Below are 15106 nucleotides of genomic sequence, written 5' to 3'. Positions count from 1 at the left end.
TTAACTTATGGATCTGAGAGCTGGCTCAGAAGTAAAACACTTGACCAAAGACTAGAGACCACAGATATGAGAGTCCTGAGAAAGATTATAGGCATGAACAGATGGCATCAATGGCAATATCATATTAAAAACGAGGATATTAGGAAAGAACTTGACATTGTCAGCATCTAGGGATGCATTAGCAGAGCTAATCTCAGGTGGTATGGTCACTTAAACAGAATGGGCAAAGAAAGATTAGCAAAACAAGTGTTCTCTTCCAGGTTGGCAGCAAAATGACCCAGAGGAAAACCAAGATATAGGTGGATTGATACGGTACAAAATGCTTTAGACGATAGAAATATAAGATCTGATAATGTTGGAGTCTTGACAAGTAACAGACTGATTTGGAGGAAAATTGTAGATAGGAAATTAATAATGATGTAATTTTTTTCATGTAGTACTATCATATCCTGTACACCCCTTGAGGGTACATGGCAGGAATTTGATGATGATGATGAAAATATTTCAGTTATTTAGGCAGACTTTTTTAATGAAGAAAGCAAAGTGAACATGGAAAAAGACAGCAGAATAAGTAAAATTAGAATAGTGGGGAACGACTAAATAATAAGGTGGCATTTCATGTCAATTTGCTCCAGTATCTCATAATATATACCATACTTCTTTTCAGATGTGTGTATATATGGCTATGCAATATGAGAAGTCACTACATAAATAAGTTCCAACTTTTTTGAGGTCTCATCAGAAGGAGATAATACCTGTGGAGAATGAGAGCTAAACCAATGAAGAAATTTTGTATTCCATATACAAGTAGCAAAGTCATGATGATAGTTCATGTACAAATTTTGGTTCACTTACGCTTGGGTGAAAGATTAAAACAAGAATATAATTTACTTTGTAATCAAGCAAAAAAAAAAAAAAAATTCTACAAAATCCCAGAGCGTTTTAATATTATAGTATTATACATCATTTTGCTACTTGAAAATATGACTTCTGCATCAATTTGGGTCTCAGTATCCCCATGGGTCCATCTTCCAGTGATGAAATGAATGATCAAAATTAAAAGAAGTAAAACAGGACATAACTGAATGTGGGAAGAAGTGGGTTTCCTCAAAATGAAAAAGATAAAAGACTTATACAAAGAAAGAGAGAGAGAACGAGATTCTCAACAAACTAACACACTGCTATGGAAGGTAATGACATCATGAGAAAAATCAACAATAATGTCTTTCCTGTTCATATCCAAGACCAGCTTGAAAGACACAGCATGTCAGCTGAAGTCATCACAGTTAATGAAATAACCAGTTGGAGAAGCCTTGGAACAACAATTCTGTAAATATACGTAACATTTTGATATGTAAATCAAGTTAGAAACAATGACAATTAAAAAAAGCAAATGTCTTAATTACCTGAATTTCTTTCATCTGCTTATCTAACTCTAAACGCTGAAAACTAATTGGTTTTAGTGAAAATAATTTGTCTTCACTAACTGCTAACCATGGCAGAAAAACTTCCAGTGCAGAATGAAATCTAACACAATTCTCTGAACACTTCTGCAATCTTGTATGCCTGTATACACAATTTAAAAAGCAATGATTCATATCACAGTATAAAATAATATTTTTAAACAGTACAATAATTAAGTATGATGATAAAATAAGCTTTACAGTCACTAGTAGTTATCTCAATACTAGGTTTTAGCTGGTCGTTAACAAAATATACATGATATTTCCTTATATATACATGATATTTCCTTATATATATATATATATATATATATTTTTTTTTTTTTTTTTTTTTTGGTTAACAATGAATTAAAACTCAGTTTCTTGTAATAAACATGAATTTCAGGTGTGCCACACAGTTTAGTTTATTAATAATGTACATGTATTCAGGTCTCCATTTTTATAAGGGTTACTTATCAACACTTCCTGTGAAAACATGAAATTCAGTGAGAATTCGTACCCTCGCAAATATATTCCCAGGTGTTTCCAATATATGCTTAAACATGTAATGATTTGCAATTAAGAGAAAATTGTTTAAATGTGCTTAAAAGGTTTTAAGCCTGTGAATTGTGTTTTATAATAATGAGTAACATTTTAAGCCCATGTTTTATAAATACTGTATCAAAATTTTATTATATAGTTAAGAACAAGGCATGCAGGTATTCAGCACAGGATACAATACTCCTCAGTAGTAAGGATCTCAGAGTGCAGAGAAGAATCGGGGTTGTCTGATGTCAAGACTTCCAGTTTGGGGGATATGAGGAGTTTTGGACATCAATGTAGAACATCCTTCCCAGGAACACTGTGATGGGAAGTTGCTGCTTTTATTGTTTGAACTTGATGAACATGACTGTGTATGGTATTAAAGTATTGTTGAGGCTTTTCTTGAACTTAACTGCACAAATAATGTTATCATTATGTTCGAAGAAGTCTGCAATGCGTTTGGCATCATGCACTGCCTGTGGTAGGTTGTCAAATTGAACTTCTCTTGGTATGGTTCTTCTTGCTATGTTTTTAAATATAACATACAAATAAGCTCATCCATCATCCATTGTTAACTGTCCATCGATCAAATTATTGGTGTCCTCCTTTAAATCCTCAAAATCTATGCCCTCTATTCTCCTGGTCAACTCCCTGAGGTGGTGTTTTGCTGGAAGGTTTGTGTAAAGAAGACATATAAATTCATATAAGTTTTTTGACTAATTAATTGTAAATAACAGTGTGCTTACATGTAAACATTATGACAGAACAGGTGTGACTCTAGAGTTTGTAGTATGTGGACTTGCTTGTTTAAGTTTGTTTATAAAGTCGTTAAACTTAGCACACTTATACAACATGATGGTGAAAGGGAAGTTGTTGGGTAGGTCTGCGCAAAAGACAAATAAGGTAAACAGCACTGATTTCTCAGAGATGGTATGGTGCCATGAGCAGTATGTATGTGTGGGGAGATATTGCAGATGTTTATGTGGAGAGGCTGAATAAGAGAAAAGAATGAGTTTGGGTATGTTAAAAGTGCAATATTCTGATGGACCATGAGGCGTGCTTAAATATGAGTAGGGGAACATTGCATCATAACTGACATGGCAGTTGAAGATTGCACAAATGTTCAGAGTGTGTGTGTGTGGAAATGACAGCACAGAAAAAAGTTCTATTGACAACAAAGTGGGTGAAAATTTACATGATGTTAAAAATCAGAGTGAAATTAACAATGAAGTGGGCAATAATAACGTCGAAACATAAAATGGAGTTAACAGTAAGGTGAAAAGTAGGATTGACAGCAAACAATATGACTTGTAAACAATACAGCAAACGGTATGACTGGTGATAAAATAGCAAGAGTGAGTGATAACAAAAAAAGGATGCAAGATTTGAAAGCTGAGTTGGTGAAGATGAGGCAAGAGATGAGGTGGATGCAGAGTGAAATAAAGAGAAATGTAGATATGTATGGAAGGGTGAAGAAGACAAAAACAAATTATGTTGGTATGATAATAATAACAAAAGACCTTCAAGTGGTGTTGTATGGCGATTAGATTATTAGAGGTGTGGTAAACGAGAAGGTGTGCAAGGTTTGTTTTCGTGGAGGTAAAATGAATAGAGTGAATAAGGCACTGGATATGAAGACTAAGCAAGCAAAGGATTTGGTAGTGGTAGTAGGGACAAATGACTTGATTGGGAACAAGGAGGAATGTAAGAGCGGATATTAGGAGGGTGTTGTGAAGGATAAAAGATAATATAGTGTGATAAGAAATGTAGTCAGTGTGTTACCCAGGTATAACAGTGATGAGATGTGGTGGAGAGCAAGAATTATGAATGATATGTTAGCAGAAATGTATGAAGAGAAAGGAGTGTAGTTTGTTAATGTGTGGAATGAGTTTGAAGGAAGAACTGAACTATATAAGTGTGATGGACTGTGCCTGAATGGTTTTGGTATGAGTCATTTGGCATGACTGCTGCTGGAAGGGAGAGTAATGAGTGTAGAGAATGAATCTGAGCAAGTAAGAAGCAATGTGAAAGAGAGGAAGAGTAAGGAAGAAGAGATTGAAGTAGTGCTTATGAACGAAGAAGTGGGTAGCACGAGTGTAGAGAATCAGTGTGCAAGACAAACAGGAAAACAGGGGAGACTCGGGATGGACAGGGGAACATAGTGTGAGAAAGTTTGATGCATGATGATGATGATGCGACTGTGTGTGTGTGTGTGTGTGTGTGTGTGTGTGTGTGTGTGTGTGTGTGTGTGTGTGTGTGTGTGTGTGCACACAGACAAAAAGAGAAGGAGGTGATCTCTAATGTAGAAAAAACAGTTGTATTTGAAGAGGTTCTGGGAGGAGCAAGGAAAAAAAAGAAACAGCTCAAGATAAGTATGCAGAGGTCCCATCAAATAAGTGGTATCAGTGAAACTTGTTACACCTCGAGGAACGAGCTGTTATGTTTGTATACAAATGCCACAAGTATCAGACACAAAGGAAAGGAAATTGTTGCATTGATTGAATTTGTTCACCCAACAACTGTTGGCACAAGTGAGACATGGTTGGATGAGGATAACACTGACAGGAATAGTGATGGAAGAGTATCATGCATTTTGTGCATATAGAAAAGGTAAAAAAGGAGGTGGAGTGCTATTGATGATAGAAAAAGAGTTATGTCCATACAAGGCAGAGATGCAAGGAGGAAATAGTAATAATGATTTTGAAGCAATATGTTGTGATATGGAAGTGAATAGAATGAAATATCTTATTGGATGTTGCTATACACCTGGTAATGTGGAGGTTAGTGACCAGAAAATGTTTAAGCAAATTAGCCAAGCAAATGGAAAAAGATTGATCATTATGAGAGATTTTAATTATGGCAATATATATTGGGATGATGAGATAGCAACCGGAAGTAAAGAAAATGAGAGTTCCTTCCGTTTTTGAGTAACAACTACTTCAGGCAGTAGGGAACGAAAGGCACATGAGGATTAAGGGTCTTGGATTTGATCATCCTATCAGAAGATATTATTATAAATGAGGTGCCAAATCTCTCTCCATTTGGTGAGAGTGACAGTGAAGTGATTATCTAGGTGGATACAAGCCATGTGAGGACTTCTGTGTGGAAAGGGAACTACATGTGGAACTACACTCCATTTGGTGAGAGTGACAGTGAAGTGATTATCTAGGTGGATACAAGCCATGTGAGGACTTCTGTATGGAAAGGGAACTACATGTGGAACTATAAGGTTTGTAATTATGAGGAGCTCAGGAGACCGCTTGCAGCTATAGCATGGAAGGAGGTGATGAATAGAAAAGAGATCAATGTTACTTAGGGAATATTCAAGAATTAGTAGAAGCAATATGTAATTGTATGCCAAAGGTCAAAAAATTAATTAAGGTAGGTGTGAAATAGATAAATAAAAAGGATTAAACAGGCAATACAGAGAAAAAAGGCATTATGGAGGTAACATAAGAGGAGTGGTAATAATCAATTCCAAGAGGAATACAAAGAGTAGGCAAGGAGGATGATTCAGTTGGTAAGGGTAGCAAAAGTTCAGAATGAGCAGCAGTTAGCTAATGGGAAAAAAAAAAAAAAAAGAAAAGAAAAGAAAAAAAAAAAACCTAGGGAGTTCATTTGATATGTAGCCAGCAAAAATAAGAACGATTGTGGTTGGTAGGATGGCACTGTTCGGAGAAATTGGTATACGGAGATATGCTGCGGAAAATACAGGGGAGATGATGAATGAGAAGTTCATAAAGGTCATTCATCCTCCTTGTGAATGTGATATCATGGAGAGATTTAATGCAGTGGATGAGGAGGAAGGAGAGAGAGAGAATGACTGTGAGTGAGGAAGAGGTATATAGGGAATTAAGCAAACTTGATATCAAAAGGCTGTGGGACTTGATGATATATCAGCACATGTTTTGAAGGAATGTGCCAGGGAGTTGACATCTGCCTTGACATATTTGTTTATATGAGTCTTACACTGGGTCTAGTTCCAAAGGAGTGGAAGGAAGGCAAGATTGTACTGCTTCATAAAGGAGGTGATAGAAGTCAAGCATCAAACTATAGACCAATCTGTGTATCAGGTGTTATGGATAAAGTGTTGGAAAGACTAGTGAGAATCAGGATCCCGAACTGGGTTGACAAGGATGGTATTATCTTTGATCGACAGCACAGATTTTCTAAAGGGAGCTCATGTTTTAGTAATATACTTACTTATTACAATAAGATGACAGCAACAGTGGTTGTGAGAGATGGACACACAGTAGTATACCTTGACATTGCAAAGGCTCTGATGGATTGCTGCATGACAAGTTAATAGTCAAACTAAAGTAGACAGGGTTGGATATTAGAATAGTACATTGGAATGAACATAGACTGTCCAATAGAATCAGATAGATATCAACAAGTTGTGTATGGGGGAGCAATATCCCAGAAGAGGAAAGTTACTAGTGGTGTGCCTCAGGGGGTCTGTTTTAGGGCTATTACTGTTTAACCTTATGTTAATGATACTGGAGAAGATGTGAATGAGGATATTCAGTTGTTTGCAGATAACACAAAGTTGGGATGAACTCTGAGGAGTAGAGCAGATGTTGTGGGCTTACAAGAAGACTTGAATAGACTGGGCACGAGAATGGGGAAGCCAGCTCACATTGCAAATTGTAAGGTTATAAAATTTGGAAAGAAAAAAAAAAAAAAAAGAAAAAAGAAAAAAAAAAGATGGGATGTAGAATTTACTCTTGGTGGGGATATATTGTTAGAGGTGGGGGAAATAAAGGATCATGGGTGATGGATAAGGATCTGAAATTTAGAGGGCATAATGCCAAAATTGTGAGAAGAATACAAATTCTGGGAATGATGCAGATTCTGGTTCCATTGTATAAGGCTCTGAGTAGGCCACATATGGATTACTGTGCACAGATTTGGTCACCTGGTTTTCAAAAGGATATAGAGATGTTGGAGAGGATCCAGAGGTGATTGGCCAAAATAGTTTCTCACTGGAATGTTGAGTATGAAAAAAGATTGAGACCATGCAATTTGCAGAGTCTAGCAGATAGCAGGAAGAGGAGTGACATGACAGAGACGTACAAGTTAATAAGGAGTTGTTGTAGGATTAACATTGAAGAGGTTTTTCATAAAATGGTAAGAGATGGGGGAGAACAAGAGGTCATTCCAGAAACCTATATAAGGAGGATGAGTAAGCAGGGGAATGAGAAGTAAGATTTCTGCATGGAGAGTTGTGAATAATTGAAATACATTGACTGAGATTGTGGTATCTACAAAGAATTAGAACGGTGAGCTGTATGATGAGCTATGTGCATGACAAAAGGGACTTCTTAGATGAGTCTATGACTCCTTGCAGTCTTGGGATGATGATGATAATAATTATAACAATAATTTCTGTGATGATTTTCTTATGCTGTTCTTCTGGAATGGTTAGAAGTTCATTTAGATGGAAGTCATGCACAGCCTTGAGCCACAAGTTCTTCAAAAAGGCATTTCCAGACTATTCTTTATATCTCCAGTCTGTTTTATTAGGAAAAGGATGTGAACTATGGTGGAGTCCTTTCAAAACTGAATAACATTGAGACTGTCATCATTTCTATGGCCTCAACAATTCAGATCATATACCTCTTTGTGTAATTGGCCTTAAAGGCCTTGTTTACTCCCTGATCAAGTGGCTGGATAAGGGAGGTAGTGTTAGGGTTTGCATAGTCTTGTGCATCACTTAGGTGTCTTAGGGCTTAATGGATAACATTAGACATATCCGCAAGGAGATGTGTTTTGCATTATGGGAGATACTGAGATAGGAGTGTTGGTATCTTGCTCCACCTTTGTAAGGAGTTCCCTGGTGTTGTACCACCTTACCCCAGTCCTGAAGATACTTTCAGGCGCAAACTTTGTTTGCTCACACTTGGATAAAGGATTAAACTAAATTTATTATAGTCTTAGGGCATTGTTCAGCATGAGGACAACTTTAAATGTTAGTCCTTTTCATCCAGGTATTCCTTGACTTAACTGAGAAACCAGTTTAGTAAGAGGTTCTTTGATGTCCAGGTTTTTGCATTCCACAACCAGTACAGAGGTAATATATCTTTGTGCTCTCCAAGAGCTCTTGGGTTCTGCACGTGGAAAATTAGGCTAGGCTTATGGCCTGCTGCTAACAAGAGTGTAACCTAATCTAGTGCCATGTTGAATACTGGGACCTTCTGTTTGACAACTATATAAATGTGTTGAGGCATCTTCTTTCAGAATGATGCAGTCTCATTGCAAATGAGACTGCATCATTTTCAGGTTTATATTTATATTTTCAGGTTTATATTCCTTTTCCTAGAAGAGCTTCTTGGGGTGGGCAAGATAGTCCTTAGCCTCGTGATCAGCGAAGCAGACACTATACATTATGGAATGAATAACACCTCATTAATTTCTAGAACCAGCCTTTGGTGGCAATGAAAGTGGTTTCCATGGTGCGTACAGAAGAGTTTGTTGCTTAAATCTATTGTAAATAATGGGACCCTTTAGCAGAACTCACACTCCAGCTTAAGGCAGCATATGTGAGCCCTTCTCAACAAGTGTATCTAGAATCTGCACTCTATCTCAAAGTAATTACTTTCTTGGCCCTTTAGTCTTTTGTCAATCACTGGATACACTTTATTTAGAACTTATGGGAATTTCACATAAGCAAAGTAAAATTTTAAGCACAAGATATCCAAGCACAATCAAAATTCCTCTTCTTCAACTGAATTGCACCTCTGATCTTTCCTGGCACAACTGTATTTCAACTATAGCTTCTGTAGTCACCAAAAAACTTGGTATACATTTTCGCACAAGATAGTACTTCACACCTTGCTAACTATATGCAAAGCCCAAATTTACCCAGCCATGGAATATTGTTCCCATATTTGGAGTGGTGTACCAAAATCCTCCCTAAGATTGCTCCATTCTATCCAGAAGAGGGCAATCCAATTAATTAATGATTGCTCTCTCATGGATCCACTTTCATACTTCTTTCATAGATGTTTAGTTTCTGCCTTGTGCCTCTTCTACAGGCACAAGGCAGAATAGTTTCATGGCCCAGATACTTTCATGGACAGTGCTCTGCTGAATATGCCACTCTCCTCCAAAATCATTAAGACTAGAGACACTGCTAATCAACACCCTTATACAGTCCATCTTAAAACTCAGTGAACCAACTTCACTGTTTCCTCTTTTATTCCATCTACTTCTGTCCTCTGGAACAATCTCCCCCACTCTGCCTTCCTCAAAGATTACAACTCTCAGCTGGTCAAGCAGAATGTGAACAGACTCCTCCTTTCTTCTATTCCTCTTGTCCCACACAGCATTAGTGTGCTAAAGGTCTTGTGGCTTTTCATGTGTGGATCAGATATATATGTCACAAGCCAACTACTCAGATGATGCTCATTTCAAGACTGAATATGCACAAATGCATGACCAAGTAGAATAACAACAACAATGGATTTCACAAATTAGATATAAACTACTTCTAGAGGCACTGCAATACAAATTCGCCATGAAGAAGAAAAAGATAGAAAATTAGCTTTACTTGATATTGTCCTCTCTTAATCTCCATTCAGCAGGTGATCAGCAGATCCCCACATCAAAAATGTGACATTATTCAAACACAGAGCATACTCCATATGCTCCCATCCCAATAATGACCTAAACAGGAACTGGGCACTTTCAAAAGAATTATGCATCAAAATGACACTTCAATCCAAAGAAAACACAGTATATCATAGATGCATTCAAGTCTATTCCTAAAAATACCCAATCTATATATAGCCTCAACCCAAAATAAGTTTTAAAATAAGTCATTTCACTCTAATTCAAAGTTAATATTTTTCTCAAATATTTCTCCATCCTTAAATTGAAAGAAAGAAATATTCTTTTCCTATCTCAGTAGACTTCAGTATAAACATCTTATGAAAAATTATCCATGAAGAGAAAACAGAATAAACTACTGGCTTGGTTCTCTAAAAAAAATTTTATACCAGTGAAATCAGTTCCTTTTCTTCTGTCAGAATACAGCTTTCTTCTTGTCTTCAGTAATACACATTAACATAAAGAAAACTATTTAGAAGAAAACATAACTTTCTGTTTGAAACAAGTGCAGAAAAAAAACAAATACACCAACACTACTATAGAAACAATCTTTCCAAAATCTGCTACATTTATCATATACAGATATATTACTGATATTCCAACAATGGACAGTCCGATATCTCCTTTAGTTCATACAAAATTAGAGAACATGGTTCAAATTCCTACAATCACCCTACTAGTCAATGAGCTTCCAGAGATGGCATTGCTTGCTTAATTATTTACATCTATATTTGATGGTGATCTCTTGATTTTGAGAGTGGGGAAAAATAAATACTAAACAAATAAATAAATAAATAAATACTAAAATATATAAACAAATAATCATTGAAGAAAGAAAAAAGTAAGCAAAATTATTTTGCTTGCCTTCAACCCTAGCTAGGACCAGTTCATAGTGGTGGTAATGGTGTCAAGCATAGGCACAATTAAATTATTAGATAGGTTACCTCCATGGTTTGGCAAAACGGCTAATCCAGCAACAACTTGGCTCCAGTACCAAGGTAGTCATAAAATTGAGTGTACCTGTATATACCTTGGAGACCTAAATTTATCTTCTGTTGGTGCGTCACCATTTGTAAGAAAAACACTTACTTTCAGATAAATCTGTAGATCTCTGAATCAATTTCTTTAACTTTTACTCTCCTCTGTAAAAAGGAATCCTCATTCTCATACAATCTCCACAACAAGAAAACCAAAAACAACTGCAAACAGTTGTTTCCAGCTGTACTGCTTCCTCAATGTCTGCATATGTACAAGCTAACTTCAAATTGGCAGTTAAATAAAACAGCACTCACTTTGCACGATAGAATAAAATGTATAAAATAAACTTTCAGTCAAGAAAGACAGTTGTATAATCATACAGTTTCACTCCATTAAAGTAAAATAATGACGATTTCTTCAGCCAAAATTACATGCAGTCATTAAACATGAAATCTGTAAACTTCATGTTTTGTTTCCATCACCATTATGAAACAGCACCAAAGTCTAGCCATATTTTATAGCAAACTTACAGGCTATTTCAATAACTATAAAATTTTATATAATGATTTATTAGCATAATTTTTATATTATTTGTGAAAACAAAGATAAGTGAATTTAATTATAACTATAAAATTAATTTCATGACAGTATTAAAAGAAACTGCATTACATTACTGTAAATAAATGGAAAGATATGAAACATGTTTAATTATACCAATTTCTTTTACATTTTTTCATAAGACTGTTGAAAGTTTATTTTTCAATAAACTTTCAACACCTTTCTCTAAATCCAGAGTAATTTATTAAAAAGGTGGCATACCATTTGGCAACTCCTATAGGTAGAGATGACCTTGCTAATGCTTCTGGCTGGTATCTCCACTTGGGCCTGGCTCCCACTGAAGAGACCTCAATAAAGGTCGAAACTAGTCTGGGTAGTGGCCCTTCCCTTAATGCATAACATTAGACATATCTGCAAGGAGATGTGTTTTGCATTATGGGAGATACTGAGATAGGAGTGTTAGTAGCTTGCTCCACCTTTGCAAGGAGTCGCCCTGGTGTTGCATCACCTTACCCAAGTCCTGAAGATACTTTCAGGTGCAAACTTTGTTTGCTCACACTTGGATAGAGGATTAAACTAAATTTATTATTTTCATAAGACTGTTTACTGCATAAATAATATAACTTATAAATAAAATAATGTGGTGATTAAAGTCATCAGATACTAACAACAACACACCATAGACCATTTGTATTATAGGTGGACTAGATAATCATGTACATTATGCCTGCTCTTAAGTCCACACTTGTAACTTTTTTGAGCATCTAATAAGTAGGGGTGGTGATCTTGCACCACATGATGAAATGCATCCACCACTTAAACACATTCATAAATATCTGCACTCACAACAGGAATTAAAACAAAAGAAAGTAAGAATCAAGAATGAAAGATTTTTGGAAGGAGAATGTAAATGGGGATCGTGTTTGTCAAAAATGTTTTGTGAGCAAATGTCATAAGCATGAAGAGAGTGAGAAGAGCATTTCATCTTTCAACTCATGGTAAAACCAGTGAGTTGAAAGATGAAGTGCATAATAATATAATTGGTTAGTATTGCAAGCTGTATTAGTGACAGTGGAAAATTAAGAGAATGATCACATAGTAATGGAAAAGATAATGCACTTAAGTGGAGTTCTTCCCAGAACAAAACATGGGTTTGAGTGGTTGGAGAAATGCCTGGCAAATGGTATGACACAGATATGAAAGAAAGGGGAGAGAAAGTGTGAAAATAAGAATCAGATTTTGTATAGTGATTCATTGATACAAGGAGTCCTTGAGGAGAGTGTGATGAAATCATTTTCACCTGGAGCTAAGATAAAGGATGTCAAGTGATGCTATAAGGATGCATAGATTTAAGGTGAAAGATGTTTATTTTGGCTGGTACAAATGATTTAGTAGTTGACAAGTGTGGTATGTGAGAAGACATGAAACAGTTGTTAGTGCATGTGAAAAAAAGAGTGAGAATGTAAACGTTGAGAGTCTATTGACACAGTATGACAGAGGAAAGCTGAAACTGAGAGCTATGATCATGAATGAGTCAGTGGACAGATTGTATAGGAGGAATGGTGTGGAGTTTGTGGATTTGTGTAGTGAGTTTGATGGAAGGAAAGATTTACATAAGGTGGATGACTTACATCTAAACTGATTTGGTGTCATGAGTCTTGAGAAAGTGTTGTTCAGTGAGAGTTCAGAAATACAAAGTCAGGAAAACTAGAATGCTTGGAAAGGGGGGGGGGGTCCCTCGTTGGTCCACGCAACCAAGAGGTTATTAAGTGGGAGCATGATCACAGGATGCAAAATGTAGCACCCCAGATTAACTTCAGTTAGCTAAGTAACACAAAGTGTATGGGAGGTTGTGGGATGAAGGATATATTGCAGTTTATGTATACTAATGCTAGTAATATTCAAAATAAAGTTGAAGACTTTTTGCCATTGGTTAGCATAACTTGGCCAAAAGTTATAGACATTAGCAAGTATGTGGTTGACCAAGGATGATATGGTCACAGGAAGAGAATACAAGGGATGTAGTGTCTATAGAGAGGAAAGAATGAACAGGATGGGAATCACATAGCCAAAAAGAGTAGAAGTACATCAGGGGTAAGGGGATTCAGAGGCAGTTCTTTTGTTGCTATCTGGTGTGAAATACAGGCCAGCAGAGCCTGCTGTTATAATCCAGGGGTATACAGGAGAGTGTAGATCATATGTAATCACAAATTAGCATGAGTACATGTTAAGTACAGGTAACCCTCATATAACAAGGTACTTATACAACACGGTTTCGATATAATGCGGTCTACAAACTGTAGTAACCCATGTTCAATGCGGTTTCGATAAAAACACGGTCTACAAATTGTAGTAAACTTTTATCTTTTCATATGTTTTTCACCGTGCAAATTAAAAATCAAATTTTATCTTCGTTAGATTTGTGTCTGCCCGTATCCCACATGAAGTTATAAGTAGCGAATTTAATTAGGGGAAATACCCTTTACCACACATATACATCAATTGTTTACCATATAAAGAGTTTATTGTTAAAAATTGTCTTCGATTTCTGCCAGGAAAGCACATTAAAAATCATAAATGTGTTAATCTCAAGCTGAACACTTTATTTTCTGGTGAGTTACATACAATATGTAATGCTTTTTTTATGTAAAAAAAATATTTTTATATTAATGGCCACCAACTGCAATGAAAGGGAAAAACCAACATTGAAAAGAAAATTAATTTCTCTCGAAGAAAAAATTAAAATCATGGATCAGTTGAAAAATGGAGAAAAACCAAGAGCTGTTGCAGGGACTTTGAATTTAAATGAATCAACAATTCGAACAATCAAACAAAAAGAACACAAAATCCGAGAAAGTGTTTATTGCTGGGTCAACTGTAAGTGTAAAGCGCATTGCTCGTGTACGCGATATTCTAAGAGAAAAAATGGAGAAATCTCTAATGATTTGGATAGAAGATTGCACTCCAAAGAAAATTCCTTTGGATGGAAATCTTAAACAAAAAGCTCTCAAAGTTTATAAACATTTATAGTTCAGATCAGGTGTTCAATGCCGATGAATCCGGGTTATATTGAGAAAAAAATGCAAAAAACGAACCTATATTTCGAAAAATGAAAGATCACCTCCTGGATTCAAAGTTTCCAAAGATAGAGATAGAATTACTCTTAAGTTTATGTACAATATGTAATTTTTACAAATTTATACTATGTATTTGTTTCATAGTTTATGTTTTCTTAACTTACATGAATTACCTGAATTATATAAAAATATTTTTTTCTTCGATATGTCATTGCTCTTATATAACTAAAAAAAAAAACGATTTCGGAACCGAACCCTACTTTTTCTTTGTGATCTGAGTCTCGCATAACACGATTTATATAATGCTACACTTCTATGGAACCTAACATCTGCGTTATACAAGGGTCACCTGTAATTATTATGGGAGGATTTCGATTATGAGGACATAGACTGAGATGAGGAATGGTCACAGGAAGGGAAGGAAATGGAATTTATACAGCTGCAGATAGATAATTACCTCAGGCAACATGTAATGGAAGGAAATGAAGTTCAAGAGTGCTAGATCTGATCACTGAATCAGAGAGCTTAACACTAACCAATCTAGCTCTGCTACCTCAATTTAGAAGTATGTACATGTAGTCTTAACCTGGGAGATTGCCAGTCATGCGGATTTTTCTATTAAGAAAGGATATATGAGGAGGGAGGGAGTACCAAAAATAACAGGAATCTGAACTTAGCATGTGCACATTTTCTAGTTAAGGATGATACCACTTGGCATCGTGAGTGTGAAGTTCTCCACACCAGTCTGGCAAGTGGCATCATCCTGTGTGAACTGGTTCACTGTTCTTGCTGACCACAAGGAACAAAGTCTGCATGTTTTTTTTTTTTTGTTGTTGTTTTTTTTTGGGGGGGGGGGGGATCTTAGACAGCTCTTTAGGTAAAATGGGGACATGTCAG

At 36.0% G+C, this 15106-nt stretch overlaps 1 protein-coding gene across 1 annotated transcript in view; it reads right to left on the bottom strand.

Moving 5' to 3' along the window:
* shot (dystonin-like protein short stop) overlaps nt 1-15106 on the bottom strand; it is a 1304552-nt gene that overhangs the window by 620575 nt on the left and 668871 nt on the right. Inside the window, exon 49 of the mRNA XM_090402172.1 lies at nt 1407-1566. Within this exon, the coding sequence (XP_090258298.1) occupies nt 1407-1566 (160 nt within the window). The remainder of the gene's footprint in view (nt 1-1406; nt 1567-15106) is intronic.

This window comes from Typopeltis vanoorti, chromosome 12 (assembly GCF_054136105.1).
Source record: "Typopeltis vanoorti isolate ZY-2024b chromosome 12, IOZ_Tvanoo_1.0, whole genome shotgun sequence".
Taxonomy (NCBI): domain Eukaryota; kingdom Metazoa; phylum Arthropoda; class Arachnida; order Uropygi; family Thelyphonidae; genus Typopeltis; species Typopeltis vanoorti.
Note: the sequence above shows the minus strand (reverse complement) of the source record. Positions and strands in the feature narration are given on the sequence as shown.